Genomic DNA, 27,550 nt, shown 5'->3' with positions numbered 1-27,550 from the left:
GCACACCCACCCTCCTAGGCAGGAATTTTCCCCCTATACCCATCTAAGCCCGTCCTCTGGCAGCCGTTCCCCCTTGTCCTGTCGCCTCCTGTTCTTCAGGGTGCCCTCCCCTAAGATGGCGCCTGCCGCGTCTCCGCCTTCACCGCGCAGCCGCTGTGGCCCCGACCCGGCCGTGACGCGGCTGCCTCCGCCTCCGACTGTGCTGGGGCCGCCTCCGTAAGGCGCTGCTCGGGGCGGTAAGGGCTGCAGCTGCGCCTCATGGTGCCTTTGCCCGTCCAGGCTGCAAGATGAGGCTGCTGGTTGCCGTACTCTTGCTGGTGGCGCCTCTCGTCGCCGCCTTCTACTTGCCCGGGTTGGCGCCTGTCAGCTTCTGTGAGGAGAGCGAGCAGACCGAGAGCTGCAAGGTGAGAGCCCGCACGGGCGGGCCCGACGTGGGCCGTCCCCTCGCTCTGCCCCACGCGGGGCTCCCGCGGCGAGGGGGCTCCGCGGGGTATTCCCAATCCCGCTGCTCATGGGTGTCCTCTCGCGGGCTGCAACCTCTGCTCCAGGAAGCCAGGCACCCCTAGCTGGTATTCCCTTTTCCCACTGAACTTCACAGCCAGCGCTGGGAGGACGCTTAGCTCCTTGTTCCTGGCGTGGCCAGGGCCCGTCAGCAGCCAAGGGTAATTCCGCCATGGGGTCGCAGCGTTTGCTAGTTAGCCTCGCGTTTCATACCGGCCACGCGTTTGTTTCTGGAAGTCCGTATTTTCATGCTTTTTGTCCTCCTTTCCTGTTTCAGTCACTAATTGAGCTCTTCGTGAACCGGCTGGACTCTGTTGAATCAGTTCTGCCTTACGAATATGATGCGTAAGTATATCCCAATACTTTCCCAGAAGTGTTTGGAAGTATGCTTTTCTGTTACTGTAAGGGTATCAGTATTTTGGCTGTAGGGATAGAAGACTGAATCTAGTGCTTAGTGGCAGGAATGAAGTACAAGAAGGTGGGAAGGATGAAGGCCACACCTGTGCCACCTGACCGTCCTAAGTTATTGTTTAAAAAAAGGATTTAGGGTTTCTTATGGGTGCATTTTTTTAAGCTGAGTCCAAGATTTAGTATTGACTGACATATTTGAAAATTCTTTCTGCTAGGCAAATCTAGGACATAAGATGCTTTGAGTTCCTTTTTTTTCCCTGATAATTAAAAGAAACTCGGAGACCAGTCACTGTTAACTTTCCTTTTTTTTTGCCAAAACTCTGTAGCTAATTCTTGGTTTGCGGGTTTTGGTTTTGTTTAATTTTGATTCTTTTATATGAAAACTTCTACCTGCTTTTGCAGGTATTTATAGGCCTACAAAGCAATGATAAACAATATGATTTGCAGTTTTGCTGTTGGGCACAGAAAAGAAAACTTGCAGGTGTTTCAGTTCTTTCCCTGGGCAGTGCAGCAGTAGAAGTAAGACCAAAGACTGAGAAATCCCCCGTCTCTATTTCCATTAAACTTTATGGAAGCTGGTGAATTTAGGACCATGGATTGAGGGAAAGTACTTATGTACCAAAGATAAGTATGGATTTCTTTGTTGTTATGTTTGCGTTTTTTAACATAACGTGCTGCTACCTATGTTTAATGTAACCATTCTGGCTTTTCATACTCCTGTATTCAGCACTTTCGGGCTGTATGTAGCTGAAAAGAATTGGTGAATGCTGTTTGGCAGTGTGGCACTGTAAGACTAAAAGCACTTTCCTTCTTTGAAATGTGTTTCATGTTAAATGCTGTTTGGAAATATTCCTTTAAGAAAGGAGTGTAGTTTTTCAGAAACTTTTTGCAGGAGAAATGAAAAGTCTGTAGCACAGTGCCTTTTTTTCCCACAAAATAAAACATTCTATTGTTTGTTTAAATTGTCATTTCAAAAGGGTGGGTGAAGTAATCATTGTGCATTTTGTTAAAGATATGCTGGAATGTGTATTGGTTGAAATTTATATTAATATAGATACCAGCTTTCTTTGCAAAGGGTCTCAGATTTTTAACTACCGGTGGCTAAACTGTTTAAAAAATCATGAAAACTACTAAGGATATAATTTAAGAATTTGTTTTAGGCTGGTATTTACAGTTATATGTCAAGTAAAAGTAAAAGTGAACCTTTGTTACTTTTTTCCAGTTTTGACTTCTGTCAAGATAAGGAAGAGAAAAGACCATCAGAAAATCTTGGACAAGTGCTGTTTGGGGAGAGAATAGCATCGTCGCCATATAAGGTTATTTTATCCCTTGAAGTTGATCCTGTTTAGATTTGATAGCCGTTGTTCTGATGGCTGTAATCCATAGAGACAGCTGAAGGTTTGATGACTGGGTGATTATTTTTGTTTGTATTTTTTAATATAGCTACTGTGGAGTTCATGTAATAAATCCCAATAAAACTCCTCCCAACCCAAAGACATCTTAGGTTGGTTAATTACAGTTAGGAAACTGAGCTAGTGATCTTGCCTATTGCTCTGTGGTAGAGGAGTCCAGAAACTATCTCTTAGGTCGTTATTTAATTGCTGGATGTAAGTTGTGCTAGATGATGTGAAATAATTGGTTTATTAAATGTAACATTGGAGACTATAAAGTGATAGTTCAGGAACTGTTTTGTATTCTTGGTTGTAGTATCGGGCAACTTCCGGAGTTCGGAGGGGAAATTAGGTTATGGCTCTCTTGGAGCTTTTCTCTGCTTGTACATACTTATCATCTGCTGTCAGAAACCAAATTTTTCAGTGTTGATGCCTATCACTTGGAACCTTCTGTAAAATAAATGTATGGAAATATTTTGTGGATTGGGTATGTGGTATTTTTCTCTATCACGCCCTGCATTAGCAATGACCAAATGTAGCATGTCCAAAAAGTTGTGCCATCAACTTGGGACAGTTATTAGCAGTGGAGGAGCTGTGGTCAAACAGTGGCTCTTGGTTTTTGAGAGCTGTATGGTGTTCAAATACAGTTTCCAGACTTGGATTTGCCAGTGAAGCTGAAGATTGTGCTATGTGTGTGTGATGGTTGCTAGATAATCCAAATCTCTGTGAGAAAAAGTGGCAGCAGTTTCTGAGTCTGCTGCTGCTCAGTCTTAAGGGACCTGATCACATCTTTTCATTAGTCTGTTAAGTAGGTGATGCCCTCTCCCTTATATGAACTGCTCTTAGAAATCTCCTTGATTGTCTGAGCTAATGTAATTTTAAGTCTTATGACTAGTGGGTGCAAGAAGCTTTTAAATATGTAGCATGATGGGTTATTTGGACTGGATACATATTGAATAGATTAAGTGTTATAACAGCTGTTTGAAATGGCTGTACACAACAGTAATTAGGAAGTGCTGTTCCTGGTTAGCATTTGGGCCTTGATAATATTAGAATTTTCAGTAATGCTTTAAGCTCACTAACAGGTAAATACTAACCAGGTTAGAAGTTGGAGATACAAATTTGAGTGTGTTTGTGTTAGCTGATGTCTGTGCTTGAAGCTTTTGGCTTGTGCTTTTGGCAGCCTTATCTTACTTGGTTATCGTGGAGAAAACCAGCTAAAGTTAACATGAAACATTCAAGAATGGTGTAGTGAAAGTCTGTTTTAGCCCATGATGAAATTATCAAAATAAAACAAACTGGTAAAATAAAAAGCAATACCTTTTCTACTATTTTTCAATTTTCAGTCCTCAGGGTTTATTCTTCAGAAACTTACAGTAAGGAGCTAAAGTAGCTAAAAAAAACCCTCCCTACTTTACCTTAAAAAACCCCATAATGCTCAAAAATCTTTCAAGCAAAATTGAAATGACTTTTTTTGTATGCTTTTTTTTAACAGTTCACTTTTAAAAAGCAAGAAATTTGCAAGAAGGTTTGTACAAGATCATATGACCCAGGAAACAGTGCTGATAAAAGCAAACTGGCTTTTTTGAAGAAAGGAATGCAATTGAATTATCAGCATCACTGGTAAGCCAAGACATACGCTTGAGGTTGGGTTTATTTTCTGCTTTTGGACATTTGTTACCTGTGTTTTAAGTTTGTCTCTCTACTGTGCATGTTGTAGGCACTACTGAAAAGTGTGTGCATTACATGAATGTGAAATGTCACTGTGAAGTGAGGTGCACCCCTTTCTGAGGATGTGTTCTTTGATGATTTCTGTCTAGGATTATCGATAACATGCCTGTAACGTGGTGTTATGATGTGGAAGATGGACAAAAATACTGTAATCCAGGATTTCCAATAGGATGTTTTGTTACTCCAGATGGTAGAGTTAAAGATGCTTGTGTTATAAATGTAAGTGGTGGAACTTTCTTCGTTAGTATAGGGTGGTTTCATTTGTGGTTTTACTTTCAAGCTTTCTTTTCCTGAGAAAGAACAGATGTGTTTGTAAACATGCTTAATGTTCAGACTGTGGGCACTGACAGAGCTGAGTGCTGCTAGTGTGTGCAGTGATTCAGTGATAGTTTTCCAAATAGTGTTCTTACAGGTCTTTGACTAATATATGTTCTATAAAGCTATAAAAGAATGGTGTGGGTGTTTAAAAGCCTTAAAAAAATTGAGGTTTTATTCTGAAATTTCATGTGTATCCATTCTAGTACCTGTTCATTTTTTTTCTATGTCATGTTCATGTGCAAGATGTTCTTTTATCAGTATCAGATAGAGGCTTTCTGGTGAAGTCCTAGAAATGAGCTTTGTGTTCTAGTTGCAAAAGTCATGTCTAGCACAGTTTACAAGTTAAATGTGTCAGGGTTTTCCCAGGTGGCTGAAGGATTACAAACACAGCTGTGACAGAGAAAATTATGTTGACAGTTGGAAATGTGTCAGTCATCCTGGGAGTTCCATTGTGAACTAGTACAATTACAGATAACAGTGATAGTTTTATCCCTCCTGGGTGAGGGACAGCACTCTTCTTGGTGAGGAGAGAGCTTTCCATGACTCTGCTCTACCAGTTGACCTGCTTCTTGCGTGCGGTGCAGTCAGTTCATTTGTATGCAGCGGGTGTGATGCTTCTTTGAAGTGTTTCATTTATCATGCACGTTCAGTTTACTCTGTCTACAGTGATCCTCCAACTCAGTTACTCCTCAGGCTCCCCAGACTGTTGAAGGTGATCTTTTATACAGGTATATTAATGTTGAAGTGTTTGCCTTTGTTGCTCCTTCATACAACACCAGTCTCATGATAAGGTTCTTGACTTCTTGCGCCCTCTCCTGTTGGAGAAGTTGCTCAGTCTCCTGATCATGTTTTGTAGTCAGAGTTTAACAAGAAGAACACTTTCTACCTCTTCAACCATGTTGACATAACAATCATGTACCACAGCGGGAAGGATGAAAACTGGCCTGGTGCAAGACTGGTGATGGCAAGACTGAGACCACAGAGGTAATTGTGCATTAAAGCATCAGGTTCTGGTACTCTGGAGTCCTAACAGCAGTTCCAGAGAGAGCACTTCCTTAGAGATGTTATTTGAGTTGATAAATTCTGAGGAACTTGTTATTCTGACTTCTGGTAAAGCTTTCAGTGTGCTGGTTTATGTCTGGAGCTGTTTACAAGGACAGTTCCACAACTGTAAATATCATTTAGCTTTGCTTTTAAAGTGTTTCCTGAAGTGCGTTGTGATAGAAAAGCTGCTTATGCAGACTTTTAGAACCTGACCCAAACAGTGGAGCCTTTTTCATGTTTTGGTTGATTTGTATCTGGGTGTGCATGTTTTCAGATACGCTGAGAAACATCCTTTCACTGAGTAACAGTTTCCCATGTCAGATCTGTTACCTGTCTCCCAAATGTACTTGTACTTTGGTTGAATGTACAGGTGTACTTTTTCCTGTGTAAGTTTGTATGCAGAGGTATAGTTGAAATACCATGTTAACACTGCTATAACTACTTTGGCCTCTGGTCAATCTGTTAATACACAGTTCATATTTATCTATATTTGAAAATTGCAGCCCAGTTATAAAATTTCAAAGTAGACTTTTTTTTTTTTTATAGCTAAACTTTTCTCTCTTTTCTATAGAGGTTAAGTAAGTTAATAAATTACACTACTACAGTTTCCAAAGTCATATGGATCTGCTTGATACAACATGATTTGATTGTACTTGGTTTTTCTCTTGAGAAGGTAGAGTGTTTTTTTTAGTGAATTATACTTACTATGCAAGTTTATTCCTTCCATGAGTGCCAGGAAGATTCTACCAATCTTATTCATTTTTTCGTAAATGCTTTATCAGTAGCATCCTGAATGGCTGAAAAATGAGAATTTCCCTTTTCCCTGGCAGTGCAGACCACGAGGGGGCAGTTAGGTTGCACATAACCTTAATTTTGTCATTCTCTGACCAGGTGCTTTGCTTCAACCTTGAAGCTCTCCTGATGGGGAGTATTTGTGGTTGGAGCACAATGCTATTTTTTTTAAAAGAAAATTTAAGTTTTTAAAAATTTTATGTAACTTCTTTTCCCCATTAGCTACAAGCATACAGATGAGAACAACTTAAGCTGTGAAGGCCCACCTATGGAGATTCCTGGAGAATTCACCAATAAACTCAATTTGGTTTACACCTACTCTGTGACATTTGAAGTAAGTATTAAATCTGTTACATGAATATGTAATTCTACAAAAGAATTAAATCAGAGCAATTGGATAACTTTCTAATAGCCGTAAGTGGATTACAGCAGTGTAAATTCTGTAACAATAGTCTTGTGAAGTATTTTTCTGAAAATCTTAACAGGTTTTTTTCTTCCTGTAACTTAAGTGACACTATGAAAATATAAATGAAGGCCTTTTTTCCCCTCTGTGTTTTATTAAAAAATTAGCAGATTGAATAACTGGAAGAGTTGTCGTCTTTGAGGTAACTCTGCTTTCAGATTTCAGTCAGGCTGCTGAGAGTCGTATGTTAAAGAACAGTTTATATTTGGGGACATTTTCTTTGTTAAATGTTTACTGTAAAGTTTTATCTCATAAGTTGCAGGGTTTGTCTCATTTTGGGTGGTTTTTATTTTGTTCACCGGCTTTTTCTTGAGTAGGTGATAATTTATTTTTTACAATTAATACTCTAATGTTTACTAATACACTAATGCTTTATTCAGCCTGTAATGAGTTAGGAGGAAGTTGCTTTTTGGCAAATGAGTCTTTACCCCAGCATGGAAAGTGAGCCTCCTGTGGGTGTAGCTATAATTTGATTCAAGGTACTTCAAATCTTGGTACCTCTATTCCAGTCTGTCCTGAAATCGTGGTTGTTTTTCTAATGTAAGACACCAGTCTTAGAGGGTTTGGCTTGAGACCACAAGCTTGTTTTGTACAGACAGTGAAGCAGCCATGATATGGCAACAGCTTTCATCCTGCCAAACTGAATTTGATTTGAACCAGTGACCTTGAGGTGCAAGGCTTGGTAGCCTTTTACTTTTCCCCTGAGACACCCAAACCTCTTTCAACTCTGATTTTCCTACATGAATGAGCCTTCTTTCATTAACATTCGTGTTTAAATCTTGAGGGAAATTGTTATTCAGAACTTCAGTGTGAACTTTGTCTGGTTACTCACGCAATGGGTGAGGTGTTTGGGTACCCACAAGCTTTCTCCCTGATGTGGAGCAGGTAAGGCTCACATCCTGTGCATTTGGATACTTCCAGCAGGTGGCACTTCAAAACTGCTTATTTTCTCTCTCATCCATAAGCCTTGGTTTGAAATAATACCTTGTGTGTTTTACTTTTTATTAGTAGTTTCAAAATAACTTGAAAGTGGAGTGTTTATCAGTGAGAAGTGGTTTTTAAATAGGAAAGCATCAGTTTAAGTAAATGGAGAGGACAAGGCTTGTGGGTCAGAGAGTCCTCAGTTGTAGACATGAAGGTCCATCACAGGAATATCTGGGAATGAAAGTTGTGTGCCAGGAATCAGAGTGGAAAATAGTCTGTATCAGCCAACACTATGGCAGAGAGCGAAGAAGCCTGTGCTAAATCCATTAAAAGTGATTAGAAAAACATATTTCTAGTTTCCCCTGGAATTTTTCTCTGGAGTATGTTTGACAAAGTTGAAATTTCAAGATTAGTGTGCTATGCTGGGAAAATCTTGTACTGATGGCATAATTGTTTTTCAACAGTTGGGATCTGCAGGCAGCTACATCTCAAATCATGGAAAGATGAGGCTTAGTGAAGCCTAATTTAAGGTTAGAAGATGTGGATAGGAGATTTCAATATAAAATATTGAAAATTTACTCTTTAGTCTCTAGAGATGAATTAATGCAAGGGAGAGGTCTTACATCCAGGGTTGATTCCAAGCTTAGAAGTGAATGCTGACTGGAAGGTTTGGGAAGAGATGTGGTATGCTTATCTCCTCTTGGAGACTGCAGCAAACTTGTGCTTGCTTCTATTAATTACTATTTCATTTCCTTATAGGAAAAGAATAATATTAAGTGGGCTTCCAGGTGGGACTACATTTTGGAGTCCATGCCGCATACAAACATCCAGTGGTTTAGGTGAGATTTGCATTTATTGAGTAACCTTGCAGGGGATCACAAAGATTTCTTAGTTGTACTTCTAGGGAGATAGAACAATGTCTGTAGGTTTTCAGTCAAGAAAACTTTTTGCTTTCATACATGAATTAAGTTTTCATCTCTTGGGAGCAATTGTTACTGCATTTTGTGAAAGGAATACATCAACAGTATCCAAAAGGAAAACAGCTTGCATTTTTTTACTTTATCATCTCCATTCTGGAGAAGTTTTGAGTCATTGCAGCTCTGCAGTGTTCTTTCTGTTACTGTCTGGCTTTGACTGCCAAGTGAGGGGTACATATATATAATGCGTGTTTTGTACTCAGCAGCTGCTTACAGTAAAAAGGTCTTTTTTTATGAGTAAAAGATGTATGTGAAAAGCTCTTGCTTATTTTATTTCCCTCCAGAGCATGGGAATTATACTAAGTAAGTATATAATTTGTGTTGAAGTATTAATGTTTTGCAATGTAAATCTTGAAAAGGCTAATCCAAATAAATTATTCTCTACAAAATATTAAATGGCACAAAATCAATTTCATTGGTTGATAGATATTAAACCTACTTGACAGTCTGCTTTAAGAACTGTAGCTGTTTCACCAGGTTAAGTACTTCTTAGCTATATAAGGAGGAAAATAAAGAAAAGCAATGTGTAACTGTATTCAGAATTAGCAAGGTATCATGAAATACTGTTTTCCTCACTTCTGTCTCCTAAGAAGTCACAGACTTTTAAGTTAGGTACCTTTATCTTCTCTGAATGGGAAAATTCTGAAAGGTCTGAAGAATTTCCTCAGATCTGAGCTGTACATGTAGTGTGAACTGGTACATCTCCTGAAACCTGAATAACTGGAATCAAAGTTTGATGTTTTCTTTATTTGCAGTATAATGAATTCCCTCGTAATTGTTCTGTTCTTATCTGGCATGGTGGCTATGATCATTCTGAGGACTCTGCATAAAGATATTGCAAGATACAACCAGATTGACTCTTCTGTGAGTAAAATTAACTGCTTTTACATGAGCACATTTTTCTGACCGTAGTGATGTCTGTCTCTTAGTTTTGAGTGCAGTCTAGAGAGATATATAATTATGATGAGTTTGATGCATGCTAATATCTCTGGGGGTTAAAAATTATTGGAGATATTCTGATTAACATAGGCTGATACAAATTGATGTTACCTGTGGCTGGAAACTGTGGTGGAATCACTTTGTTTAGTTAGGAGATCATAATGTTGCAGTTCGTGTGCAACACAACTTCTGACCTCTAGCTGTGTTAGAGCTACTTGGTATGTGCATAAGTGATATTTTATTTTATTTGAAAATACAGTTCCCATGGTAATCACTGTGTTAAACTGAGTCTAGTTTGTTTAAATTGCCATCCGACTGAACCTGTTGTGAGTTCTTTTGAGATATGTACTCCGTAAAATGGGAAAGCTGCAGGTTTCTATAGTGGAAGAGAATATAACTGATCGTAAGTCGGAAAGACTTGACCAGTAGACCAAGAGTAATTTTTACTCAGCCTTTTTCTCATTGGTAAAAGTGGTATCTGCAACTCAAAGATGAGAAGTAATGTCAGATGCAACAAAGGTTTGAATTTTCACTTTTGTTGCTCTCCATCTGGTTAAAGAAATACTTCAAAATGCACAAAAATGTTTCATATTGACTGTGAATTCTGTGTGAAAATACTCCTGTTCTTCTTTGTGGTTTTAATATTGAATATTTTTTGTTAATGTAAATCCAGACAGTGATTTAAAGAGGAATGATTTTTCTCGCATCTTTTAACTGATAGTTTTTGTGAGGCTTCTATTTGATCTTTCAATTAAATTGTGTTCAGTATTTTATACTGTGTTGTCTTTATTAGTTGATCATTCTTAATGTGATAAAGAGCAAGACTTGTAGAAGCTTGATTAGATTTTTTGAGTAACATCAGGGATAGGTGTGACTTTCAGAAAGCCACAGTTTTTTATTTTCTTGCCAGGTGTGAGAGACTTACAGCTCTGTTGCAGCTCAAGGAGCTTATTTAAAAAGGTGTGAAATAATTGTGCAAAAGAGGACGTCGGCTGAAGAATATGCAGGGAAGCAAAGTAGTATCTCACATTTAGGGGATGCTGGTGATTGTACTTCAAGAGATTGATGCACCAGCCAGTGACTGTGGTCTTAGAATGTGCATTTAATGTTTCAGCTGATGCTGGCTGGCTTTTAGTGTGATGTGGCTTCTTTAGTGAGACATTCATTAATGAAGTGTTCAGAAATCATTAGATTACTTTTAGGGTCTTATGACTAAGAGAGGAGGATTCCTGAACTGAAGAGAACTCATGTCAGTATGTTTTCACTGGTGAGAAGTAAAGCACTCTTTTTTTTTTTTTTCTTTTTTTTTTTTTGGCCCCTAAAATCTCTTTGATAATGACTGCTTGAATGTAGGGGACTTAAATCTTTGTTAGAATGTTTTGAGCACTAAGCTAAATTAATGGGTAAGATGAGGATATGAGGATTACTGCACCTTTGAAAATTTTAGAGTAATTTTGCTCTAATATTTTTTGAAACTCTAAAATATAGCTTACTACTTGGTTTAGTTGTATAGGTCTTATCATTTTGTTGTAAGGTTAGCAGTATGAAGTACTGCTGAATTTTTTGAACAGAAGTCTAAAAAATACTCTGACTCACAGCTAATTAGCCAGTAATAAAATAACTTAATTAAAAACAAAGCTTTGAGACAAACTGTGGAGCATAGGCTTATACAGGATAAATCAAGGGTCTCCATCTGCCAGACTTGGTTTCCTTTTATTTCTTAAATGAAGATAATTACCATGTAGCTTTTTGTTTTAAAGTTCACATTAGAACCAGAAGGTGTCTTCTGAGTGCATTTCCCAGATGAGTTGTTGACAAGGGTTCTGTACGAGTCATTTCAAATCTGTAAACATTTTCTGTGTTCTGTCAGGTAGTGAAGTACTAAGCATTTATTCCTGCTTAGTGTTTACCATTTTGGAAACAAATTTGCTTCATGTGGTAACCTTTGCAACTCTTTCATTCCTTACTTACAACTAGCTGGGAAAAGCCTTTCTTCTGTCTTACCTCAACAGTTTTCTCGTTATTATCACTATTAGTTCAAGTTCAGACTTTCAGGAAGTTTTGTATTTATGCTTCTTTGACCAAACAAATCTTTCTTTACTGGAAGAACACTGATGTGTTGGAATTATACCTGGATATCTGGTATCATTTTCTATCAGGTTTGGGGTGCGGTTTTGTATTTTAATCAGTGTTATCTTGTGTTTAATAGTTTTCAATTTTTGCATTAATATATCAGCCTTCTAAGAGTCATTTCTAGCAAGCAGAGGTATCAGTGTGGGGAAAGCAAAGACAGTCTTCCAGAAAAAGAAAAGTTACATCATCTGTTGCAATTTAAGGTGCTCTATGTCATTCACTAGTGTGGTCTTCTTTCTTTCTTACCCTGTTTTTTGGCAGGCTTTAATGCTACTGATAAGCAGACCTTTGAACTGAACTCACTATCACACTGAATGGAACCTATAGCTTTAACTTCATGAGGAGTAGAGGGTCTTCTTGTGTGGTTGATTATCTGTGGGTTGTGTGTGTTAGTTTTGTTGTTTGGTTGCTTTTTGTCAGGGGAGGGGTCTGTTTTGAGTTACTTTATTGAAAAGTTTTGTTCTTCAGCAATGGTTCCTTAGAGCCACTGGACTGAGGCGTCCCCCTCCCCATTCCATCCTTTCATCCATTCGCCTCTGGCAGTGGGCCAGAGTGTTTGTACTTGTCCCTCATGATTCCAGGGTGCAAACTTCCTTCTGGAGTACAGAGACAGTTTCGTTCTTTTCCAGTATTGTCACTGAGAGCAATGGACTTGGAAATCAAAACAGAAAAAAATAAATGCATGAACTAGATTGAAGTTAAAACTAAACTGAATGCTTTGTTTTAGTTTAAATTTAGAACGATGTTCTATGGTTTGACTAATTACATTTTCTTTTCCTTGCTTTAGGAGATGAGAATTTTCTTGACAAATCCTGCCTTTTTCACTGAACCATTAGGGGATTATAAAATCAATGAGTGATGAATCAGATGCAATTAGTCTGGCTTTGGATCTTAACTGGAAGCTAATCAAAATTTAAATATGTATTTTGCATCTTGTTTGTGTTAATTCACTACTGCATTATGTATTGCTGCTAAAGACATTGTTGATTTTATACAGGAAGATGCCCAAGAGGAATTTGGCTGGAAGCTGGTTCATGGAGATGTGTTTAGACCTCCCAGGAAGGGAATGTTACTGTCTGTCTTTTTGGGCCAAGGAACCCAAATTTTCATTATGACGTTTATTACTTTATGTAAGTAACTTCATTAAGGTGATGTGTATGTAGTGTAATAGTAGTAAGAAAGATGCAATATTATTATATAAAAGCCTTCTTTTGGAAATAAAGTTCTTCTTTTAGTAGTGTAAAATATTCAGGCAATTTCATAACAGTAGTTGGCTTTAGTAAGGCTGTTGTAAGCGTTGCCATTGAAAACTTTGTGATATTTGGGCTAATGCTGATTCTTCATGAATTCAGAAATCAAACTTTCTTCTTACAAGTTTCTTTGTTCTGGCAACCCTTTCTGTCCAATATGTTTGACATGAGGCCGCAGCCATACAGAAATATGAGCAAGAGTGCACACTGGTGAAGTAGTACCAACACAATGTTGAGATAATGATAGCCTACCATAAATAGCTGGATATGCATGTGATTTTGTAACCTGTCACAAGATGGTATTTCATTACTGGTTATCTGTAAAGTTTGTGAGCATTCCTTTTTTTACTGTACAGTAGAATTGGAAAGTAGAATGATACTTAGTACAAAAGAAGAATCTTTCAAATTTTGTTATCCAGGTTTAACTCAGATTTTGGTCTTTCATAGGGGAGCTGCTTTTTTCTATTTATTGAATGATACTTTAAGATTACTACAATTTTCTTGATAGGCTTGTTTGTCAGTGTTGATCTCTGTATCTTGCTTAGCAATGATAGCTTCCTGTGCAATCAGTTTGGTAGTATAGAAAGAAATTGGTGGCAAGAGAAAATGCTTTTATGAATCATAGCATTTTATTTTTCAGCGTTTTGGCTATGAGAAGTTTTCTGCTCAAGAGATGAGGTGAAAATAATGCTTTTGAATGAAACAGTGCCATTAGGGGTATGTTTATGTGATGAGGTTGTACAAGAGCTTAGGCACTCAGCCTTCATTTAAATATGTGGTAGTGAAAGGGATAAACCCTCACAGTGATCTGTTACGGGGATATTTTGGCATGTGTCCACAAATAACTAAATCTTTTTGTTTCTTTAGTCCTAGCTTGCCTTGGTTTCCTTTCTCCTGCCAACCGTGGTGCTCTGATGACCTGTGCAGTTGTATTGTGGGTCTTACTGGGAACTCCAGCTGGTTATGTGTCTGCTAGAATGTACAAGAGTAAGTCCATGCATTTATTTCATGTGAAACAAAGTGTTAAATTCAGAATTGCTGGGCTGAATATATACCTCCAATTGGGGCTGGTGTCTCAGACAATGTATCTGCTTCTTGCTGCCATTCTGCAAAACAGTTGGAAAAAGTCTTGACCTTGAAATTGTTTTTACTTTTTCTCCTAAGCATTCAGAGGTGAGAAGTGGAAGACCAATGTCTTGCTTACAGCTCTGCTCTGCCCTGGGTTAGTATTGTTTCCCCTTATTCTTTCTTTTATTCTTAAGTATAAACGAATCAGAAGTGGGAAGGAGTTGGGGAAAAGCCAATTGTTATGATGCTTGCCTGTGTGATTTTGTTTATGGTACTCCCAAGCTGCTGTTCCTTTTGTGCATTGCCTATCTGTGACTATAAAGAAAAGTGAATTCTGAGGAGCTGGAGCCTGGTGCAGCTAGAACACAGCTTCTTGGCTTCTTGTTTTGTTGTCAGGTGCAGGGATAGGAGGAATGGGGCAATTCTCTTGCAAGGTTGTGTCACAGCCTTTGGGAATCACTGCGCCAGAACATTGGGCACAGTGCTGGGGTAATTCCAGTTTGGTACTGCAATACCGGGTAATTTTGGTTGTAGTCTTCTTATATGTGAAAAACACGGTTCACTTTCCTGTAAAAATTTAGAAAGTTTAATAGATGACAGTAGGAGACAAAGACAATAAAGCAAAGATGTTATGGCTGGGTGTGTCTTGGCACTCAGCCAAGAGCACACCTGGTATTTTGGAAAACACCCTTTATATACCATTACTATTGCATCAGCTTGTTACATATTCATAAACAATTATGCATAGTAAACATTTCCCCAAACTAGTTTACATGTTCCAGAAACTATTCTACATGGCCCTTCCTTGGGTCCTCCTTTTTTAGAGCATATGTGTTTCTTGGCTGTGGTTTTGGCTCCTTCTCTTTATCACTTCCAGTTTGGGCCTTGGTCCACTCTGCCTTCAGATGGTGAGTGCTGATAGTTGGCAGATCTGTACAGGTGTCCTCATCCTGTGTGCATTGGATGTTATCCCATCCCAGCAGGCATTTTAACACAAGCATACCTATATCAGCTATTTCACTACTATTTCATACCTATATCAGCTATTTCACTATTTCATACCTATATCAGCTATTTCACTACTATGTCTAAGCTTAATTAACAACAGAAATAAAAACGATGTCTTTACAGCAAAGTTACTTTAGCACCACACATATAGAATCCATTTTAATATTTGCAAAAAGCCAATATTATAATATATATCTATAATGTTACATGAATGTAGATGGTGTCCAGTTTGGGATGTGGCTGTAGGGTGTATTGTACTCTATAGTGTGGGCAATACTGTCCTGCTTGGGAAAGGCAACAGCGCTTCAACCTTTTGTTTTCTCATAGCTCTTATGACCTTTTTTGAGATTTAATGGGGAGAGGGAACAGAAGTTGATTTCTTCTGCAAGTCTTTCATGTGTCTTGGTTGCAACTTGGAGTACATGAAGTCATCCCTTGGCAAATATTTTTGGCAAAAGTGGAAGAAAAGATTATAAGTTTCTTAAGGTATTTTTTCACCCCCCAAAACCTCAGAATGAATAAAATATGACTTGGTTCAAGTAAAGCAGAATTTCATCAAATTAAGGGTAATGTACTTGATAACAACCAAGTCTAGTATTTCCATGAGAAATCTTACTTCTTAACAGAATGTGCTTCAGTCTCCTTGCTGTCATTTAGAAGTTATCAGGAGAGAGAAGAAAATATATATTGATGGAAAGAATACTGTGCTAGTCACTTAAACTCCCAAATAAATTGAGTTTCACAGAGGAAGTAAAATGACTGAGGCTGACAGAATATGAACAGATGCCCTGATTACACTGTGCTAGTTCAGTGAATTTGCATAATATCATAAACAGCCCAAGGCCTTTTTAATCTCAGTAGACTAAGAGGAGTTCATATTTGCAGTATTTTTTATAATTGTGGAGGGGGTAAGTGAGATCTGTGTTATGAGCCTGGGTAGATGATAAAGATTAGAAAGACTTCTAAAATGGATTTGATTTTTATTTTTTGTTCAACAAGATGCTTACACCAGGGGTCGCTGGGATGTGCTTCTTGAACAAGTCTGTTCCCCCAAGCAGTTTTGGCAAGTGTCAGGCCTCTCCTAGGAAAAAAAGGAGTCTGTCTATTGCTCCAATCCTTCCTCCTTCCTTTTTAAATTAAATACAGGGTGCGTGTTCACTTCAGGGCAGCTTAAATTTTGTCTCAGGAACACTTTTTTAACAAAACCCAGACACTGGTGCACTTTATAGGACCCTTTCTGAGGCTGAATTTTCTGTGGTGTATATTTGAATCCAGAAATAATGGCAATTAGTACAAGCTTGTTTTATATGGAGTTCCGTTGTAGAATGAACATTCTGCTTTTTTTTCAGAATGGGATATTTGGAATCTTCATCTCACCTTGATTCAGCAGCACCTTGATTCTCATCTCTGAGTTGTTTCTAGTTTTTGTCCAGGATGTTTAGAAAATGAGGCAGATGTGTTTAAGAGGGGAGTGAAAAGCAGGTCTGGAGACAAATTTATTTAAAATCTTTATTTAAATTCTCCAGAAGCACAGGCTATTTAGTATGTGTAACTTCATGCTTATCATGCTTATACAAATATTTCTGTTGTAGAGCAGAGCCCTCTTTAATCCCTCCTTCCCCTTGTGACACAAACTGCAGCAGCACATTAGAGTCCATGGGGCTTCCTAAATAGGAGATTTTGCTATCACTCTATTTATTCAGAAGGACTTTACTATATATAAGGGACATAAAGAAAATATTTATGGTTTTAATAGGAAACAAGGTCCAGATAAGAAGTTTTTGCATTTATTCTGTATTTTTCCATTCTTTGTTTAGATTTTTTCAGTGTTTTGTTTCTCTTACATTTTGATGTTCTGTACGGAGTCTTTGTTTAGATAATAGCTTTGCCATAGGTACCTACATTAAAAGCATTGGGTGGTGCAGGTATCTTTACTTTACCTGCAGCAGTGGGGAAAGAAACTAGGACTGTTGGGAAATTGGAAAATTGAAAGAAGCTACATTTATTTTAGCTAATTTACATTTTGTAATACTAAGTGATATTCATTCTTTCTTGAATATTTTAATGCATTTTATGATCTTATTTTTCAGGATTGTCTTTGCTGATTTCTTCATTATGAATCTCATTCTGTGGGTGAAAGGTTCCTCAGCTGCCATCCCATTTGGCACTTTAGTTGCTATCCTTGCTATGTGGTTTGGAATTTCAGTCCCACTAACCTTTGTTGGTGCCTATTTTGGCTTCAAAGAGAAGGTAGGACCCTTTGAATACAGATTTGAAATACACCTGTCCTCTGTAATTGAGCCATTGAAGCAAGAGTTCTAGACAGGATCTGGTTGGATTGAAACATCTATGATCCCATGATTGTAAAACGACATTTTACTGTCTTGATATTGAAACAGAGTATGTATTTATAATGTCATACCAAACTGGTTTTTTCTGTCTTTTCACTAGAATCAGGTTTTGATTATGTTCTTGGAGCTCTTACTTGCTTTTTGTGCTTCAGCAATAGTAGTAGTATTGCTGGTAGTATTACTGAGTTTTAAAGTAGTGCTTCAGAGAGGCTTCCGTTTTGTACTTTACTAGTTTGAAGTAATGCCAGACAGCTAAGAAAAAGGCGATGTTATTTGATTTTTTAAATTTTATTTTGTTTTTAGTTAAGGACTGAACAGATTTATTTTCTTTGCATTCTGCTTTGATTACTGGCCCATAGTTAGAATGTCTTAAGCACACTTGCTTTTTCCTAGTCATGGATATCAAGTTTGTAGGTTTTTTTGTTTGATAACTTGTGATGGCTTATGAATGAAAATATAGTTATGTTTATCAAATATTTATATGGTAATACTAGGGAAAAGTAATCTTCTTTTTGATGTAATAATTAATCTTTTAATTATTTTTTTTTTCTGCAGCCTATTGAGCATCCAGTGCGTACAAACCAGATTCCTCGCCAAATCCCAGAGCAGTCATTTTTCACAAAGCCATTGCCTGGTATCATCATGGGTGGTATCTTGCCTTTTGGCTGTATTTTTATTCAACTTTTTTTCATTCTGAATAGCATTTGGTGAGTATCGCTTTTTTTCCCCTCTATTTGTACAGGTTTGATAATACACACGGTGAGTTTGAACATCCCAAATCACATAACATAAGGAATAAACCAATTTTGAAAGTTCTGGATTATTTTGTAGATTTTATGGAATTTCAGGACTCTTTATTTCTGTGCTTAGAATTTACCAACCTAATTCTTCTTAAGGAGAACTTCAAAGTATTATACGAGAGTCCTGTTGCCTTGTTTTACCTTTTACATCTGGCTCTGTACATCATAGATGTGGTTGCATGCTGTTGTCATTAGGTAGAGCCTAATCCATTGTGTAACTATATTATGATTTATGGAACTAATGTGACCTAGCAGTTTAAACTGTGTAGATCAGAATCAGGTCAAGATCTTGGGATTCCATGTTCTGCAAAACAAAGGCTCCACTGCCCATGAACAATCCACTCCACTCCTAAATCTTGTAAAACCTAATCAAGCAGTGTGTGAAAAATTAAACCAGTGCAATCTTTCATTACTTTCACAATGTAAACGTGAAATGTCTAATACATTGTTGTTCAATGGGAAGTATTATCCTGAAGGTGCCAGGTTTTTATGGTGTCATCTGTATAGGTTGAGAGATCTTACAGAACAGTTTTCTAAAGCAGTTCTTAAATGCAAATACATTAGATTGACTTTTTCTATCAGTCCTCAAAAAATGTGTAATGTAACTGTGCTGAAAAATATAATCAGCTGACAAACAGGTATATTGTGGACTTTCGTAGTTGAAGTTAGCAAATTCTTAAATTTCCTCATTCTTTATCCTATGAAAGGGAAGCATGGAGGGAATATGTAACTAATACTCCCTCTGTCAAATCCTGTACTGCAGTAATTGTCACCTTAACTCAATAAAATTGTCTCAGAATCTGGTAATGTGACACTGTGAATTAACGCAGAACTTTAACCAAAAATGAGACTTGTGTTTTTATATGTTTTTAATTTTAGGTCTCATCAGATGTATTATATGTTTGGATTCCTGTTCCTCGTTTTTATAATTCTTCTAATTACATGTTCAGAGGCTACAGTTTTGCTGTGCTACTTCCACCTGTGTGCAGAGGTAAAAGTTGCAGTTCTGATGTAGATATGACTTGTAGCTGGAAGATGTTAGAAATACAGGTGAGGTATTCACATACACTGTGAAGTGCTGGACACTATGAACTGATTGCATTTTCAGCCTTGGCATGCCTGTCTTAGCCACTCTTCTAAAATATGCCTTTTGCTTCAAAATCATCTGCTGGCAACAGATAAGCAAAACCAAACAGCTTTGATCTTAGAGTAGTTTTATCTTTGTAGTGGAAGCTATACAGCTGACTTGCAAAAAAGAAAATATCTACATGCCATGTTGGAATTTTTCTGAGCTAAATTTTACAGAATTGAATGAGTTCATAAGACAATGTTAATTTTTCACCATCTTATCTATATTCCATTTCCTATATGATGATTTTTAGCGAGCGGTTTATTGTTTCTTTCAGGACTATCACTGGTGGTGGAGGTCATTCTTGACCAGCAGCTTTACAGCAGTTTATCTCTTTATCTATGCAGTCCATTACTTCTTCTCCAAACTCCAGATAACAGGAACTGCCAGCACCATTTTATACTTTGGTTACACAATGATCATGGTCTTGATTTTTTTCCTTTTCACAGGTAAGTACAATGTTTAAACTAAAATTAATATTGAGGGCTCTGGTTTTGAAATGAGAAACATTAGGTGAAATTTAGATTACATGAAATATTAAATACAATTTATGATTCTTTAGGCTGTGTTACTTACATGGTTTGACACAAACAGCACAGTAAGATTTTTTTTTTTTTTTTACATTTTCTTCCTAACTTGAAATTACATTTATTTATGGTAGAATTAATTTTCCTTTGTTGAATATCAAGCCATTATATTTTCAAAGGCCTGTTTTTGTTCATTTTATCAAGTATTATAATTTTATGTAATATCAAGTATTAACTTGATTCTGGATTTCATAATTGGTTCTACAAGTTCTGTAGTTAAAGATAATTTCACTCTGCACAGAGGATAAAAGATATTTTCAGCTTTCACTATCAGCAAGTGAAGGAGGCTGGTGCTGGGGAAGAAGTGAATGTTGACAAGATAGTTCTAGTACTGTTGCAGTTGTCTTGCTCGTTAAACCACTTCATAATGATAGAAATGTACCTTAACTGGAGGAAACGATTTGAAATATGGCTCTCCAGTGTTGTCCAACTTTTCTGGTGTAACTCATTCAAACAAAGTATCTTCCAGAGGATTATTTTAATGTTCATAGTCACTTGACTGAAACAATAATTTTGAGGCTGACTTGATGAGAAATCTGTGCCAAATATACCATGTGTTAGTGAAATAAGAAGCTCTTCGAAGGATACTGGCCTTGAAAAATAGCCATGAGTGTTTTATCTTGGTGTTCATCATACTGCTGCTGTTGAATATGTAGATTTAACACATGAAGTCAGATCTTTTAGGTGTCACTGCTTGGCTTCATGAAATACTGCAATGACAGAACTAGAGAAAATGCTTGTTCACATATGATGGGCTGTTGATAAAAACAGCCATGACAGTCACTCCAAAGATTTGTAATAGAGGATTTCTCTGCGGATGGCATGGTAGTTTATATTGTTACTTTTTAACTTCTTCTGCCTGTTTGTTGAAAGCTGCTGTGATTACTTTGTGTTCACTTTGTGAAATGCATGTTTTAGTTAAATGCAGTTGAAAAAGAGTGGCTGAAATAGGTAAGTCTTAATGTTGGACTTCAAGTTTGTCAGTGTAAGGACCTCTTTCATCCTTATGTATTTAATTTTCCTAGTACTGGTTGACACAAGGCAAAAAAACCACTCTTCATAAAAACCTGAAGAAAATTCCTGTATGTGTTTGAGGAAAGCAGTTATGCTGTAGAAATGATATTAAATAAGAGTAGCTGTCACTTATTGCTGATTTTTGTTCTTTAGAAATGTGTTTCTTCTTAGAAGGACAATAAAAGTTCTAAAAAGAAGCAGGGGAATAAAACAAGGAGGATTTAATTTTTCTGTTTTTAATTATTAGAAGGCAAACTTGGAAATTTGCATATTTCCAGTTAAACCTCTGCTTAAATTGTGGTGAAACAGACAAGCTTCAGATGTCTTCTATGATATCTATCGATCTGTCTTTTAAAAACCCCAAAAATGATAGTCTAAAATGTTTTAATTATTTTTATGCTAAAGCATATTTTAATATGTGTCTGAGTTTTAGCATAGGTTAGTTGCTATCCTGCCAATTTCAATATCTCTTATAAAATATGCAAATTGATAGAATTTAAAATGTCCCTTTCATAAAATGATAATTGAAATTGTCATGGCAGCTGCCAAAATGGTATTCAAAGCTTCAGTTATGCTCATCCTGAAGTTCTTGATATGAAGGCCAGTGAGGTCCCTGAAGTACAATAATAAACTGTGCTGCAGTTATTTTTGCGGTGTCGTCTTTTTCTTTTGAAAAAAACCCACAGTGGTGCTCCCTATGCTGTTTTTGTAGCTCATGAGGAAAGCTACTACATGGCCCTCCTTTTTTTTTTTTTTCCCACATTTAATAGAACAGCTAGTCACTAGAAGGCTAATGGGTACAACAGATGCACGGAGTGCAGAATAAATCCTTGCTAATGTAAAATGCTGTGATAACTTTCTTTTTCATATTTAGTTAGGTGATAGATTTTGGGCCTGAAGTGTAAGCTGTTCTAGAGAAATGGCACAAACAGTAGACAGTAACTTTGCTTTGTTTTGTAAAATACTCCTTAACAGGCATTATTTTAGAAAATAAGGGTTCAGTCCTTCACAGTTTCTGGAGGTGAAGGAGTTCGCTAATGTAATGTTACACATGGCTTGCATTAATAGCCTTCCAAAAATGGGACCTTGATCTGTTCCACTTAAGTTAGCTCTAGGTAGTTTTGTTTTCTCTATTCTTGCCTACTCGGTCTCAGCAATTCTGACAGAAATACAAGGGATGGTGTTAATGCCTCCTCCACGGCAGCACATTGCGTTACCCAGGGCATTTCAAAAGGGATCATAATGAATAAGTAAATAGGAACTGAATGCTTGTGTACCAACACTGACAGCAATATAATCTGACCAGTGAAATCTGATTGTGTGCACACACAAACCAGACAATTTGATTTTAACATACAAAGTGCAGCTAATCTTTGAAGAAATAACAAGTGTGGTTGGATGGGGGTAGCTACATTATTACATGTATTTTATTTGTGGAGGCAAAAAAATCCTGAACATAGTCAAAGCATGTTTCTTTACAGTGACCTCTGGTTTTGAACATCATTTTCACTTGTGAGTTAATGCCATTTTCAAAATTGAGTTTTGATCTTCTGGATAGATTGTGTTTAGAATCTGGGATTCTGAAGCACCCACCACTGTGCGGTGATTGAAACCAGTATGATACAGAGAGCTTTTAAGGTACATGAGAAGTATCAGCCAAGTGCAGGGTGCTTTTTTATTTGCTTTCTTAGAATCTGCTCGTGCTTTGAATTCTTCTTTCTTCATTAAACTATAAAGCTAGAGGAGATGAGTAGAGGAGAAGAGTCTGCCTAATGTATTTAGACATTATTTTTTGCAATAATCTTTGCTTTTAATTTTGAATTTAACCTGGTTTACTAATAACTATCCCTTACTCAGTTAGATGATGGCTTTGTGTATAGCATCTTGTTTCTCTGTATCAGAAAGTGGTAGTATATATATTGTGGACCAGACTATTCAGCAGAATATCATCAAAAAACAGTGAAGGTGTCAGTGTCTTCCCACGAAGTATAAAGGGATTTTTGGACATATCTTGCTTCTTGGATAAAGAAGTGTCTTGAGTCATCTTCATATCTGGATTTGTGAGTTTTAAATGGCTCCTGCAAAAGATCCTTTACCTCTACCTCCCTAGAATGTTCAGTGACATGCAGTGAGCTGCTGTACACTGGGATGGCATCACTTTCCTGGTATAGTAGGGATTATTTTAAAAGGTAGAATCTTAGAATATGCAGGTCACCTGCTTAGGGGAAAAATAAGGATCTATCCCACAATAGTGAGCTCTCCAATGCAAACCATTCAGGTGTTTTTTTCATGCAGTTTAAGTTGGGGAATGGTTAGGATTGGGTAAAGTAAACACTAGCCAACTAATTTGTTATATTGGATTAAACCAAACAATCAGATTATAAAGGCTCATTGGAGGAATTGGTGTTAGGCTTGGTGCTGGGTCATTTGATAGAGATGTGCATGTGAAAGATGTAAAAACCTTAAAATGTGAAGGAGTTTAGACTAATCAGAAAATAAATGTAATGGGCTCAACTCTTGCAACTAGTGCGGTATTTTACTTGTTTGTGGTTTTAGTTTGTTTGCTGCTTTGTTTGGGTCTTTTTTGTTGTTGTGGTTTTTTGCTGTGGGTTTTTTTTTTTTTTTTAAGTATTTAGTGTTAGAATTTTTTTAACAGCTTTTCCAAAAACACCTTTAGGAATCTGTTCTCTGTCATGTTGTGTTCATCAGTGTCTTCCGAAAAGCCTGAGCTGCAGAGGTGTGCTTCTTGTTGATAGTTTCAGTTTGAATGTGCTTTGGAAGAGACAAATAAAAGCAACATCCTGGTATGGTCTTATCTAAACCTTACCTAAATACTTCTCCTGTTCTAATGAGAGGCTCATTTTAATAAGGGTTGATTTTCGTTTTGGTGCAAGATGAGCTTAGAAAAATTGTCTAGATTGAAGTGCTACCTATGCTCTTCAAGAAAATACATTTCAAGCCATGCAATGTGATATGGCAAGGTTGGATTTTAACTAGTGCCTCTAATAATAGCAATTCTACTGGGTAGAGGTACAGGTGTAGGAAACAGAGTGTGCAGTTATCTGTATTTTAAGATAGGCTTTAGTCAAAGTAGTTAAAAGGATAATCTGAAAACCTGTGATACTTGTTAGCACCAGTCTAAAGATCCAGTATGAAGTGCTCAAATCTGGAACAAGGGACAAATTTGTAAAATGGGTTAAAACACAGAAAATGTGGAAGACATTCTGGCTAGAATTTTCAAATAAGCCACAGTAGTTCTGAGATATTTTTTTCCCCAGTTGCTACTCATTTGCAGATCCCTTTGACTGGGATATTTATTGCTGTGTAGGAAACCAGAAACATTTTTACTGCTTTACCTTTTTTGGGCCTTATAGTGTTCGTGGAATCACAAGCATCCCAAGGGCTGAGGGGGAAAACACACTGAATTTCAGTGGAACCAGGTGCTGTGCTGTGGTTCATGTTCTTAAAAATAGAGGCAAAAATTGTGCAATTTTTTTTTTTTTTTGTACTAACATAAGCAATCATGTAGGTAAAGCTACTGTTCAGGAGAACCTTATAAATAATGTTCTCTTACCTTATATTAATTTCTGTCCAGTAATACTGGTTGCAATGTCAACACAACTCTGCTGACCTGAGCCTTTAGAAGCTTCTAGTCTATTTGGCCCATGTTATTAGGGAAAAAAAAAAAAAAAGGCACTAAAACCCCTAGTTGATTTGGTGTGATTCATTTGCACTCCTAAATCTGCAGTTGGATTTCTAACCTAGTTGAAAACCAGTTTTCAACCTAGTTTGTGGCAGTACCTTTAAACCATTCTGATCTTAGCGCATCAAGTGGCTCTTTAGGAGAGGTACCTTTAACAGACGATGGAGTCTTTAGTTTGATGTTCTGGTTTTGATATTTCTAGTCCTTAGGGCTATCCACATATGGAGTTTGTAGTATATATTTGTTCATGGGAGGGAAGAAGAAATTACAGTGGTGGTTAGCCCCAATTATTGATGCAGAGGTAGCAACAGAAGGAATCTGTGCTCACCAGAGAAGGTTCTGATTACCTAAGTCTGTGTCTTGGTGATGAGTGTTGCCTTTCTCTCCTGAATTTATGATTCAAATCTGGTATCAGACAAACATTACTACTTAAAAAGCTTCCAGTACATCGGCAAAAATTTTGATAAAGTTTGAAAAATGAGCGGGGTGTGCTTGGTCTTTGATCTGCTAAACAGACTTTTTTAAGAGGGAGAGTTTAAAATCAATGTTACTGAAACTTGTGAAAATCTGTTTATAGATAAAATGCTTGTTCACAGTGTGAAGTCTTCAAGTTCTGTTATGACTGAGGCAATGTTTTATAGAAAACTGATGTATTATAAAGATTCAGACTAATAAGGATCGGAGGAAAATATGTGGATTTAGAGTGTGTTCCCATATTAAGTTGTGGCATGCTCAGAAAGCTACAGTAGCTGTCATTCTTGGGATAGTTGTACATTTTTGTTATGATAGTACACTGTTGTTCTAGAACAGCAGATAAATTTTTAAGGTATTTAATCTGTTAAACATTTGTAAGACACTGCTTTCAAAGCCATAAAAAGCTTGGAGTTGGCTATTTTATAAAAACAACCAGGAAGCAGAGACTGAGAACTATTATTAGAACAAAACTGTGAGAGTAAGGCTTAGAGTAATAATGCTGGTATTGGAATATCTGGCACAGTAGGAAGGAGTGGGATATGACCATGAACTGCAGAGACTTAGTGATGTCAAGCCTACGAAGGAATTACATTCCTTGTGTGGTTGCTGTCTCATCTCCTATCAACAGCCATAAATCTGCTGTCTCCTACTGTTTCAGAGAACAACAACTGCAAACTTCGAAGGAAAGGGTAATCTGTGGCATGTGGTAATAGTCTGTCAAAAAGCCTTTAATTGAAAATATACATGGTAGCATGAGGAATGTAAGAATTGACATACAGACAATAAGCATCCCAAGATGAGTTGCTTGCTTGGGAAATGTGTAGATGTGGTCTGAAAGACAGAAATGTAACTCATGTAAAAAAGCCGAATGCTTCATAAAGAATCTTCTAGTTATTAAGTCAGTCACAGTAGTGAAAGAGATTGGAGCTGATGTTAAATGTGGGCTGTACAGACAAAAAAGGATTATATAAAACTGGAGGGAGCTGAGTGCATGATCTTGTGAGTGCCTGCAGTGGAGCTGGGAAGGGCTGTCCTGGGGCTGGCATGTAGCTGTGTTTTTGAGAGGGAACTCAGTGCAATTGAGATCTTTCCTTTTTTTGTCTGTTAAGGGTTAGCATCTCTGTGACAGTTTACAACTAGGTAAAAGTGTGACGAGTACTGCATTGCCTCCTTTAGAGGCTGAAGACTAAATTAATTGGGACTCTATCTCCTTGCATATGAAGTTCTTAAAGTAATTTAAAAGTAAATGTGATGGACAGTGTCTTTGTGGTTGCCTGGTAATAGTGACTGTCGGTGAAAACCGCAAATTTGTTCATCAGTTTAAAAACAGAAAATTATTATATACTAATCTCATTTAGTGTTTTGATTTGTCACTGCTGCTTTCACTTGCTGCTTGCTTCCAGCTGCTGTAGCACTCAGAGTGTTCCTTTGCCAAAAGGAACTAACAGGACACACAGAAGAAGAAATTTCTATTCTCAAGTATAAATAGAGCACCATGAATATAAAACTGGGACAGGTGAAATTTTTCAAGGCCTAGTTATGTGTCATAATTCATGGGTGGCAGTGAAGTATTGTAGACCTACAAAAGTCAGGCAGGGGCTGGCTTGGCATGTTTATAAAAGTCAGTTTCTGAATTGGTGCTTGTGTCCCTGCTCATAGTGGTGGCCACACGGTCATTGGTGGCTTAAATGTACGTAAAGTGGCCTCGACCCTAGAAGTCATCTTTGACCTAATCAATAACCTAGCTTGAGGATGAATGTGTGTTGTTAAATTTAAGAAGTGTTGTTTTTCTGGGTAGTTAGGTGGATTACAGTGTTATATTCTGTCCTGCTGGGAAGTACGTTAGATTTTTCTCGCAGGGCAAACTGGAAGATAAACTAACCATTATTACTTTCTATTTTCAGGGACTATTGGATTTTTTGCCTGCTTCTGGTTTGTAAGTAAGATTTACAGTGTTGTGAAGGTGGACTGAAAAGCTTCAAAGTGTCTTTTGAACATATCCTCCTTGCTGTTTGATAATTTTTACCATGTATTGAGAAACATCCTGTGTAATTATTCTAATTTGTAAAAGTGGAAGACCAGACCACAACATAAAATGCAGATTTTTATTGAAGAAAATGGCACCATTGCCATTTTGATATAAACAAAAATGTTTACATCAATATATTCATTGAACATGTTAACTATAATAGTTCAAAAATTATATCCAGAATTTGATTTAGGATGAATAAGAATTCTGTGAAACAGTTTTTGAAAAAATGAGTGCATTATGCAGTCCTCCAGCTGAATTTCCTTGTGACTAGGGTTTGGGTTTTTTTGTTACCTCTTTTGGTTACCATTTATATACCATGAAAGCCTAGGACTGTCAAGTAAATCTATGTAAAATGTGAATTTTTTAAACTAAGCTATGATTGTACATATTATCCTGCACCTTCTTTACAGCTAGGTTATCTTCTTACAAATGTACATGCATTTAGTGTAATGTAGACTTTATTAAAAATATCGACACTGGTTTTTGTTCAAATAAAACTGCACAACTCCA

The 27,550-nt window shown here is 37.2% G+C and overlaps 1 protein-coding gene across 2 annotated transcripts; it reads left to right on the top strand.

Annotated features, from left to right (window-relative positions):
• The first annotated feature begins 191 nt into the window (after window positions 1–191).
• On the top strand, window positions 192–27,550 carry LOC132333944 (transmembrane 9 superfamily member 2-like). 2 transcript variants are annotated; one of them, XM_059859537.1, is made up of 17 exons: window positions 192–404; window positions 779–846; window positions 2,135–2,228; window positions 3,799–3,926; window positions 4,124–4,253; window positions 5,209–5,336; window positions 6,411–6,522; window positions 8,335–8,414; window positions 9,308–9,416; window positions 12,622–12,754; window positions 13,742–13,861; window positions 14,039–14,096; window positions 17,041–17,200; window positions 17,857–18,008; window positions 18,981–19,092; window positions 19,508–19,679; window positions 23,509–24,992. In XM_059859537.1, exons 1-17 carry the CDS (start codon window positions 288–290, stop codon window positions 23,649–23,651), a joined length of 2,016 nt encoding a protein of 671 aa, XP_059715520.1. In that variant the 5' UTR covers window positions 192–287; the 3' UTR covers window positions 23,652–24,992. The 2 variants fall into 2 exon arrangements, with proteins under 2 accessions (XP_059715520.1, XP_059715521.1); XM_059859538.1 differs by lacking the exon at window positions 23,509–24,992 and adding an exon at window positions 26,913–27,550 and having other exon boundaries at window positions 193–404.

Source organism: Haemorhous mexicanus, chromosome 14, assembly GCF_027477595.1.
Source record: "Haemorhous mexicanus isolate bHaeMex1 chromosome 14, bHaeMex1.pri, whole genome shotgun sequence".
In the NCBI taxonomy this organism is placed as follows: domain Eukaryota; kingdom Metazoa; phylum Chordata; class Aves; order Passeriformes; family Fringillidae; genus Haemorhous; species Haemorhous mexicanus.
This window is presented reverse-complemented; position numbering and strand designations above follow the sequence as displayed.

What these genes read in the sequence shown, in the direction of transcription:
- LOC132333944 (XM_059859537.1), top strand. Translation starts at nt 288, where the DNA reads ATGAGGCTGCTGGTTGCCGTACTCTTGCTGGTGGCGCCTCTCGTCGCC. An exon ending in CTGCCTTACGAATATGATGC is followed by an intron (nt 847 to 2,134) that starts GTAAGTATATCC and finishes ACTTTTTTCCAG; the next exon opens with TTTTGACTTCTGTCAAGATA. An exon ending in ACAGCTCTGCTCTGCCCTGG is followed by an intron (nt 14,097 to 17,040) that starts GTTAGTATTGTT and finishes CTTATTTTTCAG; the next exon opens with GATTGTCTTTGCTGATTTCT.